Source organism: Xiphias gladius, chromosome 19 (assembly GCF_016859285.1).
Source record: "Xiphias gladius isolate SHS-SW01 ecotype Sanya breed wild chromosome 19, ASM1685928v1, whole genome shotgun sequence".
In the NCBI taxonomy this organism is placed as follows: domain Eukaryota; kingdom Metazoa; phylum Chordata; class Actinopteri; order Istiophoriformes; family Xiphiidae; genus Xiphias; species Xiphias gladius.
In genome coordinates, this window is record NC_053418.1 from 802,672 (window position 1) to 827,500 (window position 24,829).

The 24,829-nt window shown below is 44.2% G+C and overlaps 2 protein-coding genes across 2 annotated transcripts in view; both read right to left on the bottom strand.

Moving 5' to 3' along the window:
* Window positions 1-1,969: 1,969 nt before the first annotated feature.
* On the bottom strand, window positions 1,970-13,303 carry LOC120805207 (ras-related protein Rab-14-like). Its single transcript, XM_040155208.1, has 8 exons — window positions 13,160-13,303; window positions 12,634-12,692; window positions 10,360-10,413; window positions 9,297-9,474; window positions 8,922-8,988; window positions 8,018-8,105; window positions 7,866-7,896; window positions 1,970-6,960 (listed from the first exon to the last, which is right to left on the bottom strand). The coding sequence occupies exons 2-8, from the start codon at window positions 12,683-12,685 to the stop codon at window positions 6,783-6,785; spliced, it is 648 nt and encodes a 215-aa protein (XP_040011142.1). The 5' UTR covers window positions 12,686-12,692; window positions 13,160-13,303; the 3' UTR covers window positions 1,970-6,782.
* Window positions 13,304-13,492: 189 nt separating this feature from the next.
* The window catches only part of si:dkey-220o5.5 (actin filament-associated protein 1-like 2), a 24,745-nt gene continuing 13,408 nt past the window's right edge, over window positions 13,493-24,829 (bottom strand). Inside the window, exons 6-16 of the mRNA XM_040154193.1 lie at window positions 24,803-24,829; window positions 24,400-24,579; window positions 22,960-23,046; window positions 22,749-22,818; window positions 20,806-21,056; window positions 19,989-20,098; window positions 19,649-19,766; window positions 18,552-18,639; window positions 18,003-18,169; window positions 17,203-17,313; window positions 13,493-16,263 (exon numbers count right to left, since the gene is read on the bottom strand). The exon at window positions 24,803-24,829 is cut by the window's right edge and continues 200 nt beyond it. Coding sequence (XP_040010127.1) covers window positions 16,237-16,263; window positions 17,203-17,313; window positions 18,003-18,169; window positions 18,552-18,639; window positions 19,649-19,766; window positions 19,989-20,098; window positions 20,806-21,056; window positions 22,749-22,818; window positions 22,960-23,046; window positions 24,400-24,579; window positions 24,803-24,829 — 1,236 coding nt within the window. The 3' untranslated portion in view covers window positions 13,493-16,236. The remainder of the gene's footprint in view (window positions 16,264-17,202; window positions 17,314-18,002; window positions 18,170-18,551; window positions 18,640-19,648; window positions 19,767-19,988; window positions 20,099-20,805; window positions 21,057-22,748; window positions 22,819-22,959; window positions 23,047-24,399; window positions 24,580-24,802) is intronic.

Below are 24,829 nucleotides of genomic sequence, written 5' to 3' on the forward strand. Positions count from 1 at the left end.
TCTTGGGACAAACGTTTATTCTCTTTCAGAGGTCGACGTTCAGACCGATCCCGCTCTTATGTCTGTACGGTAAATATGAAGCTGCAGTTAGCTTAGCTTAGCATACAGACAGGAAACGGGGGGAAACACTTAGCCTGGCTCTGTCCGAGGGGAACCGAATCCAAAATGTTAAATCTCCAGACTGTTTATCAGCCGGGAACCAGCGGGGTGTAAGGGTTAAGAACTGAATGATTGTGCCGGGCTTGTGCAGCTACAGCAGGCTGAGGCGAAACATGTCGGTCACCGCCAACACTACTTAAAGAAGCTGGACCTCGCCGCAGGCCCGATGTGATTTCATACCACTGTTTAAGGCCGAGCTGCTTCCATTTTGAGTCGGTTTGGTAAAACATAAAAGCCGAGAGTACAGGAGTGTGGCCGCTTTCCTAAGGAGCATACCTGCCAAAGAGGAACGACCCCGTTGAATCGCCCATTGATTCCACTGCACTGAAGGTGCAGAGGAATTTCAAAGAACCACAGCGACTCAAATCTGACAAATCTGAAGCAGAGTCATCAGCGTATATACAGTATATATACTTTATTTACAAATAACTGAATCCCCATGGTCGTACAATGACAAGGTACAGCTGAAGAAAATCATCACAGATTAAGGATATAAATAGTCAAAGAATCATAAGAAGCATGTTTGTTACTGTAGCAGACAGAAAATCAACAGACGTTACAGAACAAACATAAAAGTAAGACGCACAGAGCACGTTACAGCCAGTGAGCGGGGATAAAAACCGGATATTTGTTTTTTCAGCCTGATCACAGCTTCTCCCTCTGACTGGTCAGTACGATCATTTAAAACGCTGTTTTTCCTATAAACATGCCGAATCGTTTAAAAACTCAGCAGCTCAGAGACGCGCTGTTTTCTTGTTACGAGCATTTATCGTATTAAAAGGAAATCTAGCTGGTAAGTTCGTTCATAGATAAACTCCATCTTTTTGATATATTTTACTCCCGGATCACTGATTAAATTGAGCTATTTGAAGACGCTGTAGCTAATCAGAGAGAGCTTCTTTAAACTATAAAATCTTGACGTATTTTTCGGATTAAAAGGCGATTGCGCTCTAACAACACTGCCCCCTGCTGGCACCGCTGCAAGCAGGCAGAAGTCTCTCTCCTGTTCCGTTTAATCAATTTTTGTTTTTGTTTTTTTTGCTTTTTAATAACGAAATGCTTGTGTTTTCCTTTGGTGAGAGAAGCTTAAGGCGTCGGTCACATCAAAATGTGAATCTACGTGTTTCTCTTGATGAATCCGGCGATGTCTTGTTGATTTTTGTGACCTTTTGGTCCCCGGAAACTTGTTAAAATCTTTTAGAGTTAAATTTCAAAAACACACCAGTATCAACAAGGAGAGAAAACTCATTTCTTCTTTCCTTGAAAAAACGTCCCCAGTGAATGCGGCGTGCGGGTTATTAAGTGACGAAAAAGCAATGCGAGGTCTGAAAACTTGGAAGTCAGACGTGTCGTTCGTTTTTTCGTAAGAGTGAGGGAGGGGTTTCGTTAAATAAATCAAGCGTCACAGTTAAAGAAGGCAGCTGTCCACCAATCAGAGGACAGTGGAGAGTGAAATCACACCGATCTCTCCCCATTCAGACAGATTTGGACTCAGTTAAAAACCAGACTCTGTGCCGAAGCGGACTCGCCGACAGCAGCTTACGCCGGTTTAACATCGAAAAACACTTCAGTTTTGACTGGATATGTACACGGGATCGCCAGACCAGATTCTGAACCGCGGTGTCAAGGACGGGGACATCGAAGCGAACAGGGCAGGAAAATGACTTTTTACATAGGCCACAGTGGCTGCTTTTCAAATGTCAAATAAACTGATCTTATTCAAAACTCCAGAAAAACAGTGTGGAGCCCCAGAAGCGACAAACGTCACTAATGAGTCATCTGCTGAGTCAAAAGTTAAAGAGTCCGAGAGTTAAATAATATCAGTTTATTTATTTCTCTGTTACCCCCAGATAGTGAAAAAAATCATCTTACAATTACTATCAAGAATAAAAAATACGGTAAGTTGTAATTATAACTATGTGTGAAAGTGGGAGACAGTGAGTCACGATGATGAAGATGAATGTATTTCCACTGGGATAAACAGGAAAACTCAAGATCATTCAGAATGATAGAAATTAAAATACTAATGGTAAGTCAAAATAGTTTTTGGGCATTATCACGACTTAACGTTTCATATTTCTGAATTTTTCTTTTTTTTTCTTTTCTGAAATACGTTTACCTTTTTACTGTTTTTTTTAAATATATATTTTTTTAAATGTGGTTATTTCTTTGCACATTTTCTCACATCAGTTTCTCCATTTCATAGATCTTTATTTTCCTTCAGCGTTTCCCATTTTCTGTGTTTTCATGTATTCCTGCGCTGAGCAAACCTGGGACCACAAAGAGGCAGGTAAAGATTCATGGAGTTAAGTATACACAGTTTAATTTATCCACTGATTGAAGATCAATCAGAAACTAAGTTCATCTTTTTTTTTCCTAACTTTTGATTCTTTAACTCATTGTGTTACTACAGTATGTAGTAATTTCTACCTTCACTCATCAGACAGCCTGTTGGTGACGTTCGGTGCTTCTGAGATTTCGTATGAGAGAAAACTTTTCTCACGCTTTTCACAAATCTCCAAATCCTTCCCGGTGTTTAGGCAGAATTACTGTGTATTATTATACAGTGCGTTTTTTTTTCCTCTCCCCAAGGTGACTAAAGTATCAATTGATGCAGCTTTGAAAGATGGAACAAAATGTCAAATAAGGTGTAGCGGCGCTGGACTGTTGGTGTTTCTGTTTGAGCTAGTCGGCGCTGGAATGCTTCTTGAGGAACAAAATTTACTGACCGACCCGATTAGTCTGAGAGAACTGGTTCCTGTAGCACCGGGATCACACGCTTAAACACCATGAATTAATTCTACCTTTAATCACTTAGCTGATGACTGACAGTTAGTGGAAAGGAAATTTTAAAGCACTTCAGGATATCAAGGCTCGGGCATTTAGAGTTGATCCAGACCACATTAAAAAATGTTTGCATTTTGAAAAATGGCCAAATCTTCCTTAAGATATCACTTGTAGAATTTGTTTTGCAACTCTTCCGCAGAAATACTTTGTCTGCTAACTTTTGCAGAGCTAACCAATGATCAGTTTAAGTAAGACGTGTGAAGCCTTCATCGCAACACACCAATTTAATTGTATTGAACCACAAACCAGAGTAACGCATTCAAGTAAATTGTAATTCCGGCCTAACGTTTAGAAGAAAACTAAAATAACGAAGCCAAAACAGGCGGTAATAAGTTAAAAGAATCTGCATTGCTTCCACTTGTGTCATTTTTCTTCCATCAATACGCATTTAACCAGGAAGGATGCAAAAAAACGGCCACTAGGGGGAGCTGTGACATCAAAAATATACTGTCTTTATATTTGATTTAAAAAACAACAAAAAAACAAAAAAAAAAAATCAAAAAAATTGAATAAAAATCTCTCCTGAACTTGAGGTCCACTGAGGGACCAGTTGTGACATTCTGGTTCAGGTAAGCCATGTTCATCATCCCCTTCATCAATCAGTCGCTACATCTCTCCACAGAGCGATCAATAGTCAAAGTTGCTTTAAACAAAGTTATTTGCCTGAAATATTGTAGATGTTTGTAAAAGGCAAAGTGTGGAGTTGCAGAGATGGTGAGTTTATTGGGTGGGGTTGGGGTTCCTGTCTGTGAATATACTGTATGTTTATTAGAGGTCTTCAAGGGTCCACTACGTTCCTGGAACTAGAGACCTTACCCAGGACCCAAGTAGGGCTGGGTCCAAATATTCAATCTGATATCTGCGGACAGTCTGCTATTGCCCTCAGGTAGTTTTTACATCATGTCTCTTGTTTGAAAATGCATTCGTATCCACGCTGGATTCAGGTAGAGTCTCCACAGGTCTGTTTCAGGTCAGGTCTGAAATTTTGGACCCTTGAAGACCTCCGTGTGCATGTGTGTTAATATGTGGTTCCACGTGGAGTGACATCCTAGCTCTTCTGTCGCCATTTGCCGATCAAAGGGGTACTCTAGGGATTAAGACGTGGTCGGACGACATGTCATGCAACGTTTTTAAGGCAAACTAAGGCTTTTAGTGTTGCACATCGATAAAGTTGAGGAACTTGCGAGAGACATATTAGAGAATGACAAGTCAAAACTGAAGCAGCAGAGGCTGAGATACCCTGACTTTTAGTTTATAATGTGTCAAACACAAAAATCCCAGATCCTGTAATTTTCCATAAAGCAACTCGATGACGTCTTTCGGTAGACACACCCTGCCTGGCAACCCAACTCCAGTTCATAAAGCGGGCTCTCTGTTGTTCATTCTGTTATAGTCTTTGAGCCGCAGCCAAATTACGCACACTGTCGGGGTTATTTTTGCAAATTTAACAAAGCTCCTACAGAGCCACAGTACAGCATGTGTGAAATCAGCGGAGTACCCCTTTAACCTGCATCCGAGTCGACTCGACTGTAGTCAGACACGTAAAACTACAGATGGAACGCCCCCAGAGACGCATCTGACCGCAACAACAACAGTTAATATGCATGTATGCTGTAAATGCCGGGGGTCGGTAGTCCACGCAGAACAACTGATGGAAAAATTAACCGAATAATCTGGCAGGCAGCTCAAAGGGCAGCGCGCTTCATTAGACAGCATTGTTTGGAAACTCGTGGATCAGGAACAAGTTCGATGAGGCATGAAATCGAGCATAGGAAGAAAGAGGAATCCCAGAGCGGGTTCAGGTGTCCAGGCCACTCTGTGATATAATCTATGTATGAATTATGAGTTTTAAAGACTTTTCCAACTGAACAACAAATGAGGGGATATCTCACACGTAAAAGACAGAAATACGAATATAAATCCAGAAGTTTATATCAAAGAGTGAATATCAGAACTGAAGGTTTGGACAATCTGGAGTCATTGTGTATCAGATTATAGCTAGATTCGGGCTGAAGGTCTAGGTTTGTAGATTTGGGCTCAAGGTGGTCACTGATTAGCACTGAGTGCAGTTTGGGTTGAGCCGAGGCTCTGAATATGTACATAGGAATGTCCATAGTTGGAACTTGGGTGATCCGAATTTTAGTGAAGCAGTCCAGATTTGGACTCTAGGATTGTCCGAAATCAAGTGTCGTCTCCTTATTTGTCTCTAGGACATGGGTGTTTCACATTTGTGACAAAGGTAGTTCCAAATTTGCACTACCCTCATCTTTGGTCCAAACGTAGGCCCGGATGTGGGGTGAAGGCAGTCCAGCTTGAGCCTATGCTCTGGATGTGTCCATAGCGATGTCCAATTAGAACTAGGATGATCGGCATTTTGGCAAATGTGTAGATCGGGTTTAGGCTGTAGGTTGGTCTGAATTTGAATCCTGTATCTTTGCGTCTCCACGGACTTGGGTGTTTTGTCTCTGGGACGGGGGTAGTCCAAATTTGAGGGACGACCAAATCTGGATTACCCATGATTGGGGCTCAAGATTGGGAAGACACTGGGTCTGGAGGGTAGTTTACTCTTGGGAAAAAAAAAGGGTATCTGGTAATGGGTTTATGGCTGTCCAATTCTGGGATTTGAACAGTCCCGCTTTGCCTACCTCTACGTCACGCATGCCTATACGTGAGCTGATGGTGGTCTTGATTTGGACCGGGCGTTGGTCCAGCTCTCCATTGCAATGTCCGGATTTAGAATTAAGTCAACCCCTTTAGTCCAGTTGGGTTGTAGGCTGGTTAAAGTTTGAGCCTCGAAGCTTTGTCTCTTAAATTCTCAGTGTTTCACATTTGTGACCAGGGCAGTCCCCAATTTGGATTTAACCAAACTTGAGTTGGGCCACCAGTGCTCCAGACTTGGAAGACATGCGGTCTGGAGGGTAGTCCGGGCTTGGGGAAAAAGCAATGACTGGTTATGGATTTAGGCTTGTCTTATTCTAGGGTTAGAATGATCCAGATCGGCTGAAGTTTGGGCAAAGCATGTCTGGATGTGGGTTGAAAGCAGTCTCAATTTGGACTAGGGGCAATCCGGTTTAAGACTGGGCTCTGGGTTTCTCCACAGCGACGTCCAGATTTGGAATAAAGGCAACCTATTTTGGTGCAACCTCTATTTGGGCGGTGAGTTGGTCCAAATTTGAGACGTGTATTTTTATTTGTCTCTTCAGACATGGGTGTTTTGCATTCTGGATGAGGTTAGTGTGAAATTTAAGCAACCTTTGCTTGAGTTGGACCAGCTGAGTTCCAAACTCGGAAGAGACAGGGTCCTGAGAGTAGTCCAGTCTTGGAAAAAAGTTTTTCTGGTGCTGGGATCATGGCTGTATTATTTTGGTCTTAGAAGAGTCCAGACTGGCCTAGGTTTGGCCCAAGCGTGCCTGGATGTGGGCTGAAGGCAGTCTGCGTTGTGACAAAGTGAGTGAGTTGGAATGTGAGCCAGCGTGATCCAGGTGTGGACCTAGAGTGGTCGGAAGTTATGCTGAGGGATTCATTTTGTGGATTTGGTTGAGGGTGTCCTGATTCAACCAAGTTGGACTGGGTGGATGAGGGCTCAATTGGGTACCGAACTGCGGTCTGGATTTGACAACAGATGGCTGGACTGTGCCACTGCTATGTTAAAAGAAATCCAGCTAAATTCTGCTTGATGCACTCTGGAGAGAAGATGGATGTTAGTGCCTGGAGGAGAGGGGATCTCTGTGTACGTATCTGTCTCTGTCCGTCCGTCTGTTTGATGTGGTCTGTGGTTAGCAGCTGCAGCCCTCTTTAGGCAGGTGGCTGTCGGCGTTGAGGCGGCCTCCCTGTGGCGCTGACGGTTTGTGCTGGACTCCTGACTCGGCAGCGTTCAGGTCCAGACTGCCATCTTGGATGTTCTGGTAGATCCTCTTTGCTGCCTCCAGGAAGGCCTCCTCCACGTTCTCCCCTCTGAGGAAGAAAAAGAGGGAGGACGGAAGAAAATGGAGGGGGAGCAAAATGATTAAGTTCTTACATATTTAGGATTTAAAGCAAATTCAAATTTTTGGTTGCCCCTCTGATTGACTCGGAAAAATATTTAACTTATTTATTCAATTTCAGAACAACGTAACAGAGCAAGTAAAGAATTTCAGAAGTTTGAAATTAAATAAATATAAAAATGAAAACGTTCCTGTTGTATCTATTATGCCCACGTTGTGATTTGATCTAATTCACAAATTGAGTAGGCACATCTGGTGGAAGTGATGCAGGATACTCTTGATGTACAGGGTGAAGGTCGCACGACAAAGATAACCTAAGAGATCCGTATACTACCGTGGACGCCTTTCTGATAAACGATGCCGATACTGAAGGAAGGGTAACAAAATAGCGTCTGACAGTCTGATGTTAAACAGTTTTCCCTTGGACTTTGTAAGTAATTCTAGGTCATCATCATCCCTACTAGTTTTCAGTGATATACATCCTGGCTGGTTGGGCCTTGAAACAGGTATTAAATTAAATTCTATGTGGTTTTAAGAAATTTCTAATACCACATAGAATTTACTTTAATACCCGTTTCACGGTTAAACCAGTCAGGATGTATATCCCTGAGAACTAGAAGGGATGAGAAGGCCTGGCATTACTTACAAAGTCTTAAATTAAATTTGGTGAACCTGCAGAAACCCTGGGATGGGTTTGCACCTCGTTGATGAGGACTCAACTTTCATGACTTCACTTGATGTAGGGTCAACAAACACTATATAACACAAAATCTTGACTTTACACAACAACTTAAATGGTTTGTTTTATATTTTTACTGGGATACCATCCTAGATGTGAGTGTGTGTGTGTGTGTGTGTGTGTGTATACACACTTACGTCTTAGCGCTGGCCTCTAGAAACAGCAAACCTGATTAACAACAGGAAGCAGAGATCAGAAGCAGTCAGTCAGTCCGATGTCCTGTTGTAGCTTAGTATACTGTACATTTCAACATTTTTTTTCTGCTCTCTCACACACACAGGCTCCTCACCATTCTCTTCAGCAAACTGTTTGGCCTCCTCGTACGTCACGTCTCTTTGAGCCTCCAGGTCGGCCTTGTTGCCAATCAGAATGATTACCTGAAATACATCTTTTATTAAATATCTAAAATGCGTGAAATTGAAATAGTTAAATTCTCCTATTTGTGGACAAGAAACACATACAGAGTCTGATTGAAGACTGAGCAGGAGGATGAATTAAAATGAAATTTTTTTCATGGGGCAGAAGCTTGTGCATTTTTCCCCCCTTTTTTTTTTTAAACAAACTTTAAATGTACTTTTGGAGCTTCAGCTGGTTTTGATGATTTACCGGTGAAAGGACATCTAGGTACACATAATGACTGGCTAATAAACTGTAATTTTAATCTGCATTTTGCTCCCTGTAGTTAAACATGTAGGATGCTTTCCTGGAAGTATTTCGTGGCAAAAAAAGACACTTAAAAAGTAAAATCCCTTACATTGGACAGAGTTATTGCATGGGTTTACAGATGAGATGCCACTGCAGTAATAGCAGCTTGTTTACCTCCACCTACAACCCGGATTAGTCGAAAATGGACTCCTAGATAATCAAATTACTAATACTGCAGCACAGCCTGAACCAACAAGAGACACAGAATGTTATCCTGTAATTATGTCTCTGTAAATGAAATGAATGAATGAATAATGTTTGGTCCAGAAAAATGTCTGAAAATGTCCGCCCCTGTTTCCCAGAGTCCGAGTGACGTCTTCAAATGTGTTGCTTTGTCCAAACAATGGTCCAAAACCCAAAGACATTCAGTTTCTTACATGCTTCCTTTTTTTTTGGATTAAATGAGTCTCAGAATAGCTGCCAATTAATTTTCTGTCAATGACAAACTGACCAATCACCGTTTCAGTTCTCTGTGTGTCTATACTCACTGTGTTTGGGTTGGTCAGGTTCCTGGCATCTGTCAACCAGCTGCTTAGGTGATTATAAGTGCTCCTCCTAAACAAAAAACAAAAACAAAAAAAAGTTATTCTTCAGAACGTCCAACAACACCAAGAGGCTCCAGCCATACTCGCAGCACAAAGCCACCTGATGGTGGCGCTACATGAAAAGTCCGATTGGGCATTTTTGCAGCATAAAGACTAAAATGAAAACCCAGTCACCACCGTGAGATCCTAGAAACCACAAAATATGCTGAATGTGACTTCTATATCATTACTGCAGCCCATTCTGGATTAAGTTCAAGGAACAGGAAATTTACAAGGACAACCACCCACACCAACCAACCAGCCTCTCCCCGTCAGTACCTGGTGATGTCGTAGACCATGAGGGCCCCGGCGGCCCCTCTGTAGTAGGACCGGGTGACGGCCCTGAACCGCTCCTGGCCGGCCGTGTCCCAGATCTGCAGCTTCACCTTCTGACCGTGGACCTCCATGATCCTCGTCCCAAACTCCACCCCGATGGTGTGGGGACAGTCCGCCATGACTACACACGCACACACAAACACAGAACACGCATCGTTATGACTAAATATCTTCACTGACACACAGGAGGTGAACAGGCTTAAGCCCCATTCACACTGGATTTCTGTCTGTGGAGGAGGTGCGGTTATTTTAACTTCACCTGCTCTGGTCAGTGAATTTAATCCTGTCATTTCTCATCCCTCCCCCCACTAATAATTACAGCCACAGTGACCTCCTGTTTTTCTGAGAACTGGCTGCTTGTCCTGTCATTTAAATCCCGTCCGGACCCTCATCCTTGGATTTTAAAGATGTGTCTCCGGCTTAGTTTTCTTTTTGCTGAATTCCATCAGCTCAGTGTGAAAATGGAGGAAGTCACGAATGTTTCTGCTGATCTGACAGATGGAAACATGCTGACACCAACATACAGGCCTGTTTTGGAACCAACATGACGACAGAGAAAATTAAAACCCTCAGGAGAGCATGACCCTGTAAAAGCTCATCAGCTGGTGATCCCAGCTTCTCAAATCTGAGAAATTGCTGCTTCTGCTTGTGTTACATTATAATAAATTGAATATTTTGGGGTTTTGGACTGTTGCTCAGACAACCAAGAAATCTCAACAATAATTCCTAATAATATCATTGATTTGTCATCAAACACGACCTGGAAAAGGAGCAGAAAATGGATGGATGGATTGACCAATTAAAGAGTACGATTTTTGAGACAGATTCGGAAACATGTTAGAACTAACATTACTGCCAAGAGCAGGCAAGAAAAAATATCTAAGACCTCGAAATGAAATTTACGTTCTTTAATTTTATTTTTCTATTGTGGAAACTAAATTCAATGCTTTTTAAGACCCACAGATACGGTGTGAAGAGCAGGAGAAGAGAAGGAGGAAGGACTCACATTTTTTCTCTGTGAACTGGTGCAGCAGACAAGACTTCCCTACGCCCATATCACCTGGAGAGAGAGAGACGTGCAAACACAAGGTCACAATGAGGACTTGCGTTAAGGTGAATCAGGACTGTCACACTGGGTGAAACGGAGAGTTCCTCTACATAGAAACATGCAATGAAACTATAGGTGTATGTTCTGACCGCACGTTTTTATGACCTGAACTTTGTTTCTGAGAAAACAGGGATTTTCTGTCTGTCTGGTGGACAGTGCTCAGAAAATACATTGCCCAGGAGCCTCAGCTGGGCAATGTAGTTTCTGAGCTCAGCTGTTCGTACAATGGCGAGGAGGCAAGTCAGTCTGTGAATCAGGGAGGTACAGTAGTAGATTCAGAACATTTAACTGTTTTTCAGGTTTCTGCAGAGTGCAATCTTTAGTTTTTCGCTGTTAGTGCAGCATACAACAGAACGTGAAGCTCTGTGATTGGTTGTTTCTTGCTGAAATGAGCCATGGGAGTTGTAGTTGACTTCTCTCCTTCAGTTCTTATGTCCACAGGCTTCTTGTAGCTGTGACTTTTAAATCAAAGAGCCAGATATTTTCCGACACAGTTGTTCATCTTCTGTAGTGATGATTCAACCGGGAGAGTTTTATGTCGACAGTGTCTATGAGAACGTGAACCAGAACGGTTCTGCAGGAACCCCGGCCACCTGAAACAGCTCCTCACACTTCACTGCTGTATGAGGTTTACAGGAGGGCGAACACAAGCAGTCACACTGTCGAGGACTGCTCATCTGTGAGAAGCTTCAAGTCTCTGCAAATCAATTTTCAAAGAAATGGGCAGAGAGAGAGATGGCTTCCTGACTGATGCTTGTCTTTCGTAATCCGTCCCTTCACATCCGTCCGCCCTCACAACATCTCGCCGAAGGACTGCAGCTGAAAACCAGCCCGCTGGCAAACACTGCCACATTTATAGACATATCGATTAGTGTGCGTTGTCCTCATAAATTAAGAAATGAAAACGAAAAATCAGATGACTGGAAGGACGCTGATGCAATTTGTAGTTAATTAGTCAAAAAACAGATGATTCATCTTCGAAATACTAAACCGGCGCTGTGTCCCAATTCCATACATATTAACTGTATACACTGTTGATGTATGTTGTTTTGGCAGTTAAAACATTATAAAAATCAATATACTTTACCATGTCTACTGTCGGACAGGCAAACTGCTACTTTCTGCTCCTGATTCATTTTCACAAAGACACAGCTAAATGATTCTCTACAAACCGAACAGTTATTTTTGCTTTCTGAGGTGTTTCTGGAGCCGTTTCATCATCACCTACAGTAAGTGTTGACACCATTTTTCCCAGACTTCACTTCTGATTCTCAGTCCTGTGCCCTGTAGGTACCTGTATCATTCATTTCTCATTTCCTCTACAATGTCCAGTTACTCCCATGTTCCCAGGGGTGAAAGAAGTAATCAAATCCTTTACCGAAGTAAAAGTACCAATACAACACTGTAAAAATACTCCCCTGCATTCAAAATCCTACTTAAGATAGTGAAGTATTATTTGGAAAATACACTTTAAGTATTGAAGTAAAAGTTTTGTCCCTGTGACTGATATTACTATATTACATAGATTTAGATTTATTGTTAATATTCTTAATAATATACTGTGAATATTGATATAATTATTATTAATAATCCTGAGTCAAAGATGCTTCAGCAGCATTTTTAACTGTTCTCATAGACATGTGAAATGTGACCAGAGGCCCCGACTACACACAGACTTTATGTGAGGGGCCGCAGGCAAAGAAAGGCCGGGAACCACTGGTTTAATCTTTAATGACGTGTTACGGATTATGATCGTGTAGATTATGTGTTTCATAAACTGATCATATGTTTTTATGTAAACTCTTATTCTTAAAAGTACTCGAGCTGTCAAATAAACAGTGCAGTAGAAAGTACAATATTTACCTCTGAAATGTGGTGGAGTGGAAGTGTAAAATAACGTAAAACTGAAATATTCATGTACCTCAGAACTGTACTTAAGTGCAGTACTTAGTTACTTTCCTACACTTGTACCTACATTTTGGTACCAACAGGAACCAGTATTTTATTAGCACCTGGATCTACCATGAGGAGTTCACTGGTCATAACGTGCAAAACGTATTGAGAGTTTATAAAACATGACACCTTTATATAAATGAAACCACCCGGCGGTACAGACAAGTAGGGATGAAACGATGAGTCAGGATCTGAGAACTTCATAAATCGGACACTCACCGATGATGATGTATTTGAAGATGTAGGAGTAGTTGTAAGGTGCGGCTGTCATCTTGATCCTGTGGGGTGGGGGGCAGGGACAAAAGGTTTCATTGAAACCGACAGTGAGAGTTTCAACAGAGTCCACACCCTGTCTGACTCTGTTTCACTTCGATCACATCTGAACTGAAACCGTTAAACTGGACACACAAACAAAAGGAAGTCGCCAGGCTAGGCTGACACACGGCCAAGGCTAATCACCGAGCTCGTCTTAGCACGCAGCGTTAAACACCGTGACAGTCGTGCAGGATAAAAAATGCCCTGTTTAGCACAGGTATTAGCCTCCATCTGCTGACCTCCCTCTCTAAGGAAACCTCCGACCGTCTTCTGTTAGCCTAGCCCTGCAGCTAACCGGCTAACAGCTGCAGTTCTGCCTACGCCTTGCTAACAGCTAACAGCAGGAGGCCACTTTTACCAAGACTCGCAACAAAAACCATCAAATAATAAACCAGACACACAGCGTGTATTATAAATCATGTTGTTTCACCTTCAGTCCGGGTGTCTATCCAACTTGTAACCCTGGTTGAACCGCTGCTTAGACAGATAGTAATCTTTGTTAGTGGTTAGCCTGCTGAAGCGTCAGGAAAGCTTTCCCCTCTTCCGCGATTCTTCCTCACCGGCGAGACCAGCGGCAACACCGCGAGACTTACAGGTTTCTACTGCCGCCCAGCGGAAGATTAAATTATTTAAACGATTAATCAAGTGTTTTTTTTTTAATTTTATTTTATTTATTAATATGACAAAGTATTTTGGATATTGTTACACTGAACGCTAAAAGTCCTTTATATCAACTCGTGTAAACTTCTACAAGAAACACGAGGTATAATGTTTTAGCCTACATTTTTTATACTTTATTTGTTGACATTATTGAAAATCAACTACGCCGAATTCACTGTTAGCACTTCCTTTTTGTTATGTGCCATTGGAAACAAAGACAACTGTCAATCAATCACTTTCACAGTGAAGAAAACTTTAAAACCAGATGATTCTCAGGCAGGTTCTGACGTTATAAGGAGTGGTTTTTGTTCCGGATGGGAAACGTAGGGGGAGACGGCGGTTTGGACACCGGGGTCCGCTGACCAGGGGTTGAGCCACGCCTGTAACAGTCATGCGGCAAACAGCTCCACCAATCGGCTGCCAGGGCGCACCCAACGTCCCAATATCGACTGAGCGTTTCATAGTTTGAGAAGGGAACAGAAAACAACTTTATTGTCTGCAGGAGAGGAAATGTTTGTCTTTTTAACTCACCAAATACAAACACAGCACAAGAACGTGTGACATATAAAACAAGAAACATATTAAAAAAAATATGGCAACAAGAAACCATCGAGATAAATAAAACATTGAAGTATGAAGTACATAACAGTTCACTAGTGAGAAAAAGTACAGCCGGTTTAGTTGCCTGACCTCATTCGATTATGCTCAAGTTACAATTATCCAACTACCAATATTATGCAAATATTAAAATGCATCTGGATCGTTTCAGACGAGGACATTTACCAGTAAGACTCTAAGTCCCTCGATTCCACGTTTATAACCAGTGTATAAAGATGTAGTAACCGGTTCCTGACAGACTCTGATGCGGCTGGGACCAGATCTCAGTGTTTATCAGCGTCTCTGTCACCGGCTCCAGCTCCTCCGTCGGCGGAGGCTGCTGGATGCACAGGTAAGCTGCAACTGATCAGGATGGAATCACATAAAATATGTAGAACAAACACTGGACCTTAACAAACCCTCATACCCTCATACTTTACATTCAATCACATGTTTATATAGTGTTTATAAACGCTAAATGAAGGGACTTAGAATTAAGTGTTACCCATTTCTCTTTTTTCTTGAAGTACAATCAATGCTCCTGATGCTGATCAGTGACGAGAGGTCATATTACTTATTATCATCATTTGACATTATTTGACGTGATTAAAACTGCAGTGGATGATCTAAAAAACTCACATCTGACTTGTTTTCTCTGCTGTAGTTGCCGCGTGTGACGCAACATTTCAAAACTCTACAAGTAAAAGCTAAATGATGATAAGTTGTAAATTCAGTTTTTAATGTTACAGTATCATTTTACATCCTCCTGAGATTATAAAATTCAGTAAATAGAAAAACCATGCAAATAAGTGACCGTCATGGTAATAAACGTAAATCGTCTGTGATTCCTAGTCACGTGTGTGTAATAACATTGTGCTTATCGTGAGGAGAACAGATACAAAACTTTTTCAGTTATAACACACAGTTACATCAAATAACAAACCACGTGGGATTAAACACAATGGAAAGTCAAACAAATGTGCTGCCTGAAATTCACGACGGTGCGTGATCACACTGAACAGAGAAGATACCAGAGTCGAAGGAAGAGTTTTACACAAAGTATTTCCATCTCAATGTGACAGAGTTACGGAAATCCTGACCCACCCACCGAACAGGACCAAACACATCTCAGAGGCTGCCGCTAAAGTTGTGTGCAAAATATTTCTCTGTAACAGAAAACCTGCACAACCTTTTCGCACCGAACACACCCAGGTTTGGGCAGGAAGCGGGAGACGACTGCTCATTTGGAGAAGATCGGAGCAAACTGCTCACCGCTCACCAGCATGCCGCTACGGCCGGCGTGTTGTCCTGTTTGCCTGCGGATTACCGAACAGGCCTAACGGGTACAGGCCCAGGAGCCCAAAGTCTCAGGGGCCCGCAGACCTAAACAACTACAAAGAGCCACGGAGGGACCACAAACGGATACAAAACGATCACAAGGAGACACAAAATAAAGACAAAGAGACGCAAAGCTTCGAGGAGGCTTTTACACATCTGTGCCCGGGAGCTCAGCCTCACGGTCCATCCGTGGATCCCGTTGCCAACTAAAATGTTGTTTATTGACATAAAAAAGCCTTTGACTGGACAAAAATCCACCCAGGTTAGTGGTTAACAAGTAAACTGAAGAGGGCGTTCTGTACGCTACTGTCATTGCTTTTGTGTGCGTGTTCGGTTTATGTCAGCTGGTCTGGAGCAATCTAGAGAAAACTGCTCAACACAACTTTGGAGATGCGGATGACGTCCAGGAACATGACTGGGTTCTGTTTCTACCTAACAGGGCGTCTGCGTATACGGACTCGTTCGCACGTATGGTGGCAAACGTCCGGTTCATGCAGTCCTCAGGGTCATGCGGTAAGTTGTGGGCTGCTGGTGAACATGTGAGGCTGACGACCCTTACGTCACCTGACCCTCGCTGCCACGTGATTGCGGGAAAGTCTAAATTAAGCTTTAGAGTGACGACACGCTTTTCCTGGTTTAGCCGACACATTTGGCGATAGAGCGTCTGGTCGAGGCTCAGCACTAAACCAACAGGAAGTGATAATCAAAGTATTCGATGTGGAGCGGCGATGTCGTTCCTCCTGACGGATTCGCCCGTTTCTTCAACATTTGGATTTTCTGTTATAAAAAAACAACAAATTAGATTTAAGAAAAAAAAAAAAGTTCATAGTTTGTCAGTTGAAATGAAATCCACGGTGGAGTTCAGAAGGGTCGGCAGTCAGCGGCTGGGGTGTGAAGATCGGACAGCTGGCGTTAAGCGGCAGCTTTGGTTTCCCATTCCTGGAAAAAGCAGAAACAGCAGAGTTCACTGGATCAGAGACACACGGAATATTTAGCAACTGTACCTTCTACGAATCATATTCAGCCGGTTCTCTTTATTCAGGGGGACCACGTCAGCCCGTTGTTTCATTTGCTTGTCTTGTAATGTTTAGTAGGGTTGCAACTATTTCATAATTGATTCATCTGTTGGTTATTTTCCGGATTCATCGATTAGTTGTTTATGTACGAAATCGCAGAAAATGGTGGAAAAGGCCCATCACATTTTCCCAGGGGACGTCTTCACACGTCTTTTTTTCTGTGTGATAAATTGTCCCAAACCTCAACATATATTCTCTTTAATGTCCCAGAAGACAAAAAAAACAGAAATTATTCACACCTGAGAAGCTGGAACCAGAGAATTTTGTCATTCTTATCATTTTCTGTCGATCGGCTAATCAGTTAATCAAGTGCAGCCTGTAAAAAATACATAGAAATAGCAGCAAGTTCAAAGGGGCCCAGCGGCTCCTACTGACGCTCCTGGGCCCTTCACACAGATAGAGGAGATACGCAGCAAACTAACCTGTTGTTCTTATGAATTAACGATACTTTGCCCCAAAAATACACAAGTTCTCAGGTGAGTCTCTGCAGGATTATTTGGTTTTCAGCCTAAACCTACAGGAGACTGAGTGGTGACTCTGGTGAATCATTTATCTCCATTAAGCTTCAATTCTCTATAACTGATCTTTTGTTTTAATATGATGTGAAATCAGGACTAGAAAGTACGTGACTTTGTGGTAAATGGGCTAAAAACCTTTAAGCCAGCGAGTGTGTAAAGAGCAGGTCAATTCAGGTAACAGCAGTGTGTGTGTGTGTGTGTGTGTGTGTGTGTGTGTGTGTGTGTGTGTGTGTGTGTGTGTGTGTGTGTGTGTGTGTGTGTGTGTGTGTGTGTGAGAGTCTGACCTTCCTCCTCTGGAAAACCTTCCCGTGTTCGATGAACAGCGCTGAAGGAGCTCGTCTCAGAGAGTTTTTAGCCGACGCCGTCCGTCGCAGCAGAGGGTTCAGGAAACCCGCCTGGACCGACGGGGACCAGCAGAGACCGGCAGAGGTTAGAGCAGAAACCAGTGAAACCAGTGAGCAGAGTGTGTCAGAGACCCAGTGTGGCTCAGTTACAGTACATGTGCAACTGATGTTCTCAAGGCTGGAGTGGAGTGACTGACATATGCTGGTGTGTGTATAGCATGTGGTGCCGATATTGATCCATCTGCACGGGATCAATAAGCTTTATTTATCCTCTGCAGCATGTGGCTACTGGTCATTTGGAGCAGCTGCAGTTAAACATTGTCTTTTCTAACTTAATGATGAGATGTGATGCAAACCTATGGATTGACGATGATTTCGTAACCAGTGGTCGTTTCTGCTTCTCCTTGTTTTATTCGCTGGTTTTCTTTTGGGAGTATACGGTGTGAACCTTGGCCACAGGCCGGCGCCATTTATCTCTCCAAGTACAACAACAAAATTCTCCGTGTAACGGGAATAAATGAAAGACGCTCTCTCTCAGATGCTGCTTTCCTCTGGAAGTAGCTGTCAATAACCAATCAATCAGTGATCAGTGATCAGTGACCTCTTTCTCGTGTAATTCTGTGCCTTCTGCGTGGAGCGAATGGAGCTGCATGTGTCGTATGAAAGGTCAGTGGTCAGTTAAAGTTTAGAGCTGCTTCTTCACTTTGACATGTTTGTGTATTTCCCCTGGACCCTCCTACCTGAGCGCGCTCAGTGCAGACGGCCAGCGACTGTCTGAAAGAGGTGCGTTTGTTTTGCTTCCCGGCCGACGCCAGGTTGATCTCCGAGCCCGCCCTCAGCTGCACCGTCCTCTTCCCGGTCAGCTCCAGCTTCTGAACGCCTCGCTCACCCTCACCCGCCTTCCTGTCTGAAACGCACGGCGACACGAAAGCGATTTCTAAGTAACTGAAACATCAAAGTCGACAGTTCCATCCAGTTTGAATTTATCCTGCACAATCCAGACACTGCCTCACTAGAGGGGAGCCATCAGCTATTCTAGGGCTCAGAGGAGTTTTATTCCCACTGTTTCCTATGTAATCACCGTACTCTTAAGAGTAAGAGGTTGTTTTTTTTTCACAGAGATAATCACAAATCCTACATGCAGAAATCCATCAGAGGAAACACAGAGCTCAGGGAGTGAGTACGGCTGTGTCTGTCCCAGTGGCCAAAAAGCCTTTTCCCCACGGTCGTTGGATCTTCGTGTTCTTCGGGCTGCGGGGTCAAGAGGGTATTCATGGGGTGTGACTCACCGTGGCTGGTGAAGACGGTGTTGCTGTAGGTCGCCGAGTCTTTGGACGACAGCGAGCTGCAGCGAACTGAATCCTGAGAGCTGTGGATCTGAAAGTAAAGACGAACAGAGATCTCACACACACTGGTCACGCGTTGGACGGAAAAATAAAAATCTCAACGCAAGGTCTATTGCAGGTTTTCCATCCACTCGAGGTGCTTGACACTTATTCAGTAAAGTAAACTAAATGCACTCAAAGTATTAACTGAACTGAATTACTTGAACAGTTACTTCAGTGAAACCATCTCTGAAGTTTGGGGGGGACGTTTATCTTTGGTGAAACTGCGAACAACTCGTAGACACCTGAAATGAGACCAGAGGCCCCGACTACACACAGACTTTATGTGAGGGGCCGCGGGCAAAGAAAGGCCGGGAACCACCGGTTGAATCTTCAATCACGTGTTACGGATTATGATCATGTAGATTTTGTGTTTTATAACATGATCTTATTTTTTTAATTAAATTCTTAATCTAAGACGTAGCTGGAATCTGGAGCTGTCAAATAAACAGTGCGGTAGAAAGTAAAATATTTCCCTCTGAAATGTGGTGGAGTGGAAGTGTAAAATAAAATGAAAACACTCAAGTGCCTCACTTAAGTACAGTGCTTGAGTAAATGTACTTAGTTACTTTCCACCTCTGCCGAGACCAACGCGGAAGCCCTCTTACCACCGCAGGCTAAACTACACTGTTGTCTTCACCTTCCAGCTGAATACACGCTGAAGCTCAGTCCAGTTCAGACAAGTAGGAACCGAAACCCTGAGATGAGTCAGTCTCTACGGAAACGAGCGGCTGAGATGATGGAGAGCCAAAGACACTCAGAGACCTGGTTGATTTGACAGCGATGTCCACCGACAGGAGGATGAACAACCCGGTTTCTCTATGTTCTACACTGCAAATACGATGAAGACGGCGACACTAGTGTGAATGTACTCACCGCTGTGTGTGTGTGTGTGTGTGTGTGCCCGCGTGTTGCGATAACATAAAAGTTGTACAATGTTTAAAAACAAAAGGTTCAAGGAGCTGATGACTGATTTGCCTTGAGGCTCGATGTGCTCGTACCATGTGCTCCAGCATGGAGGTGTTGGAGTAGATGGGCTGGTCTCGGCCTGTTCCACTCAGATGGAAGGGGTCGTCCATGTAGGTGTTGGAGGTGGGAAACCTCCGAGTCTGCAGCCCACTGAGCAGGGAAAAACCAACACAATCACTCCAGGGGAAGAGGGAGAAGGAGAAGATGACGCCACATATGACTGGGTACGGCGGGTCCGGCCTCCGCGAGTCCGAGTCAAGCTCCCGAGGACGGGAGGCTCGGCTCTGATGACTACCCTTCAATTACAGTACGCTGGAGATGACCTCACTGCTGATGGAGAACAGATGGAGCGATGTGTTAACAGGCTCTTACCTGAGAGCTCCGCCTGCGTCCTCCCGCGCGTCGCCGTCGCGGTGACTGTGGTTGGCGGCTCCGTCCTGCAGCAGCCGCAACCACCGCTCCTTTTCCTCCGCACTACTGACCTGAGGGAAGGAAAGACGGGGCAACCAATGAGTAGGAAGGAATTAAAGCAAAGATGGCGGCTTACATTCCGGGGCACATAGGCGCAGTCAAAGTTTTCTTGTCACAGCGTCTGTTGCTGACGAAATAATTGGCTGGCTGTTGTCTAAACGAGCAGGTGTTCGCATGTCAGCGTCCAGTTCAGCAGCCGATGCTCCTCTATCTGAGAATATGGGCAGAAATGCTCAGTAACACGTTTCAGCTTTGTGGGTTTGCTTTTATTTTTTACTTTAATTTATATATATTTTTTTATCTGTATCTACTTTTTATTTTTCTGCTTTACATGTTTGAGTTGGTGACTAATAGTGCAGCACAATGTTTTGCGCCTTTTATTATTTCTAGTAATATTTCCCACTTCTTTTATGTTGTGCGTCTGCTGTGTCTTGATTAGAACCCGCAGTATTTTCCCGTACGATGTGTTTTTGTTTGCGTTTTTAATCCTCTGCATCCTCGTAAATGAGTTCAGAAACTTGCCCTGTCGTTTAGTTGCGTCTTTCCCGGAACAGCAGACGAAAAATAGCCTTTTGACTAACGGACACATTCAGAGCCGTGTTCATAATGTTCACCGTCCCTGCTACATAAACCTATGAAGAAATAAAAAGACATAAAATGAAGCCCTGTACGAGAAACTCCAGCGAAACGCTTCTCGTTTCCTGCCGCGTCAACTCACCTCCAGCACAGCGACCTGATCACCGAGCGCGCTCAGTGAGATCCTGTAGGAGTGGTCGGTGTCGGGCCCGGCGCGGACCTCGCACCCTCTGAGCTGGACGGTGTACTGAGGAGATCGCTCCCTCTTCAGGCCCCCTTCCTCGTCCCGCTCCTCCTTCTCCTCCTCCTCACCTCCGAACATGTTGAGGAGACCGGCCTCCACCTGGCACAGTAAACTCTGCCACTGGCAGTTCATCAGCACGTTCAGGAAACCTGTCAGTCGCAGATAGCACAGGTCAGGTCACCAGGGTCAGCGTTTACTGGGCACCAGTCAACCACTGGTCTCCAGCGTCTCGCAGTGAGGGGGAAAAATTCTTATGAACTGTTTCCTAAGCTTCATTTTCAGCGTAACTTCACTGAATGATCAGGAACCAACAAAACACTCGCTGGTTCCGACTGGTACATAGATGAACAGCCACGGAGGGATTACTAAAGGGGGCTCCCAGCCACACAGGCCCAAGGGCCCAGGGGGTCAGGGGGTCAGGGGCCCCTTGTGATGGAGCCTCTGTATGAAGCAATATCGAGTAACTATGGAAAGACGCAAAATGACGACAAGGAGACAAAAAAAGGACTTCAAAGAGACAGAACGATCAGAAAAAGATGCAAAATGACCACAAAGAGACTTCATCCGTCACTGTCTGGAACAGCACCCACACAAAGAACATGTCAAGTCAACACAAAGAACATGAGCTGGGGGGCTGAGTCGCCTGTGCAGCGGGTCAGCGTTTAACCAGGTTAGGCCCCAACAGTTCCTCCATAAACGACTGACGAGTCCCTCATTATCCCGAAATTCGTAAGGCATTTTTCGGAGCCTCCGACCCCAACGTACCCCGACATCTGTGAGTTCCCCTGTTGTCGTTCTGGGAACACAACTCATATATTTTACATGTTCCTCAATAACACTTGAAGCTGAGCTTGGAGAGGTTTTCTCAAAGCCTCGATAGCAAATCATAACTGTGAAGTCCCGTAATGACTTTATAGGTTTAGGAGAATGTTGGTGACATGGACCCTCATGTGTCAGAGTCTGACAAAAAGAACAGCTTGATGAAGCATTATTCTATATTTGATCTACTTTTAACAAATCCCATGTTCAGACCCAAACCCACAGTGTGTTAGTCCGTCTCTCAACACTTCCTGGCCTCCCTCCTCCGTCTGTGGCTCTCAGCTCCGAGCCCATTGGTTCCTGCCGAAGACGTAAATCTTTAAAAACACCTGACAGATCGATAGGTTCATTTTAAAAGAGGCTCAGCAATTTTCCTAAAACAGCTGCTCACGGTTTAGTTCTTATCAAACAAACAGGAGGAAACCGTGACTTTGTCTGGGACCATGTTCAGCAGCGGATGAATCCACATCTGGTGCTGCAGTGAGTGTTTGTCGCAGCAGGACGGTGTGTGTCTGTGTGTGTGTGTGTGTGGGACTAGGTCTGAATAAACCACAGTGTGTGTGTGTTCATGGTGATGAAGGAAAACGTGAACCCAGAACAACAGTGTGACTCACTGATGTGTTTTTAGTGGAGCTCTGAGGCTCAGAGGGATCAGATACATCAGGTTGTGATACACACACACACACACACACACAGTTCTTGTTAGTAGGAGACGCTCAGTGTTGGTTCGAGTCTGAACTTGACATTTGTTAACAACAAGAAAAATATAAAATATCAACAGACTCCAACTGTGATGGAATATTTCTCTACGGCAAAATTCAAGTGTCACAAGTTGATTTTCATAGAAATGAAGTGAACCGAGTGGAAGGGAAGAAACTCATGTAAAGTCAATCTGCAAAAGCATCGATGTGCTACTTGAACGACATGATTAACTTCAGAGCATCTCAAGCTCGTTTGCTGACACCACCAAGCAGAATCTGAAAAAGTCTCTTCTCCAGATCACAGACTAACAGATTCAGTACCTTTGTCTTTGTTGAGGCTGCAGCGAGCTGAAGGTTTCTCCTCCTCAGAGTCAGTCTGGACTGTGCTGGACTGAGGAGACACACAAAAGGAGTGGGAACTTCATTTGAATCCAAGACTCTGCTTCAGCCAGAGTGACTCACAAATGTGGGGTTGTGGTTAGTACCAACATCTGTGTGTGTGTGTGTGTGTGTGTGTGGGGGGGGGTCTCACCCTGCAGGACAGCCTCCGATCTGATCTGATCAGAGACGATGAACTCTGAGTGTCCACTTCACCTCCGGCACTCACCTCCTCTATCACCTGCACAGGCAGAACACACACACACACACACCAGCTGATATACATCACTGTAAACATACACATGTATGTGGGGTGTTACAGGTGAGTATGGATGTTACCCGAAAAAATAAAAACAAGTCGTGGTGGAAGAAGTGCTCACGTCCTTTACCCAAGTAAAACCACAGAACTAGTTTTAGCTAGTTTTTATATCCAGGGACAGAGTCTAGTCCCCTGGTTCCCAACCTGGGGGTCGGGCCCCTCCAGAGGGTCACGGGCTAAATCTGAGGGGTCGAAAGACGATTCAGTTACTGGCCTTTTTCTCTGATCTTTGATTTTCGGTGAAATGTCGATCACTTGGCAAACAATTATTGAAATGAAGCCACGTGAGAAGTTTAGAGGGGAAACGTCTCTTTGGTCCAGCTGCTGACCACTCAGAGACACAACCCCTCACCCATTTTATACGGGAGGCCACAAAACCACGGCTTTAATCTTTAACGACGAGATTTATCTTATAATATTATCACATGTCGAATTTGGATCTGAAAAAGAACTGCAACGGTCAAAGACATGTACACGTGCTGCAGTGAAAAGTACAATATATGTGATGTAGTGGAGTAGAAGTACGAAGGAGCACAAAAAGAAATACTTGAGTAAAGTAACAAATTAATTCAAATCAAATGAAAGGCACAACAATAGTAGGTAAAATGACACCAGTAGCACAAATAATAGAAAAGGAAGGAATAACAATGGTGAACGGCAATGATCGAACTCAAGGCGATGTCAAAATATGGGCAAAAATGTGAAACAGAATAAAACCTGTGAGATCAATTTATAAAACAATAGAAAAGTAAAGTACTAGCACAACTAGAAAGAGCAGTAGGACACATGAACATCTGGAGTTTGGTCTTAAAAGTGTCAGCGGAGCAGGAACGTTTGACGGAAAGCTTTGGAGCTGCCACCGCAAAGGCTGGATCTCCTTCACCCAGCAGCCTCGATCGTGGAACAGATAGAAACCATGGTTCTGAGGACCTCAGAGGCCTGGAGGTAGAGTCGGGGCATGGACGCTGTGCGATGCTCTTTTCGACAGGTAGCCAGTGCAGGGACGCTAGTGCCAGTGTAGTGCTGTCTCTTTTACTGGCACCAGTTAGGAGTCTCGCTGCAGCACCCTGCACCAGCTGCAGGCGAGACGGGGGGGGGCCGGCCAACACCCAGGCACGGTGAGCTGCAGTGATCCGGTTAATGTGGTGGTGACAGTCTCCATATTGTTGAGAGACGTCAGTTTAGCTGAAGATAGAAACCTGTCACCACAGAGTCGACCCTAAATGTGCCGCGTTACTGTGTGTGTGTGTGCGTGTGTGTGCGCGCGCTGCTGACCTTCCTCCACTCGTCGGCCTGCTGGAAGGTGCTGTAGCCCAGCACCAGTGTCTCCGAGCCCAGCAGAACCAGTTTGAGCTGGTGCTGGATCTTGGCGTTGTTCTTTGACTTGTAGACGAGCTGACAGCCGCGCAGGCTCAGCTCCAGCTGAGGCAGCAGGTCCTGAGCACACTTGTAGCACTGACACACACACACATCAAAATAAAGACATTAGTGAAAAGAAAACTGAAAACCTGGCGCAATAACAAGAAGTTTTTTTTCTGGAGAGTTTGTGATGGTGCATTCGTGGATGGATCGTCCCGGTTCAGCTCAGGGATCTGCCGAAACCTGAACTTGCGAGCTGGAGACACTGCCCCAGCTCCGACTTTGACACTCATTGCTTCGCCCTCCTCTTCCTCCTCACCAGCAGCGAGGTGTTCTTGATGATGAA

Coding starts and splice junctions, on each gene's coding strand:
- LOC120805207 (XM_040155208.1), bottom strand. CDS start 12,685: ATGACAGCCGCACCTTACAACTACTCCTACATCTTCAAATACATCATC. Junction 8,106..8,921: donor ACCTGACCAACCCAAACACA/GTGAGTATAGAC, acceptor GATGTATTTCAG/GTAATCATTCTGATTGGCAA. Junction 6,961..7,865: donor CTAGAGGCCAGCGCTAAGAC/GTAAGTGTGTAT, acceptor TTTCTTCCTCAG/AGGGGAGAACGTGGAGGAGG.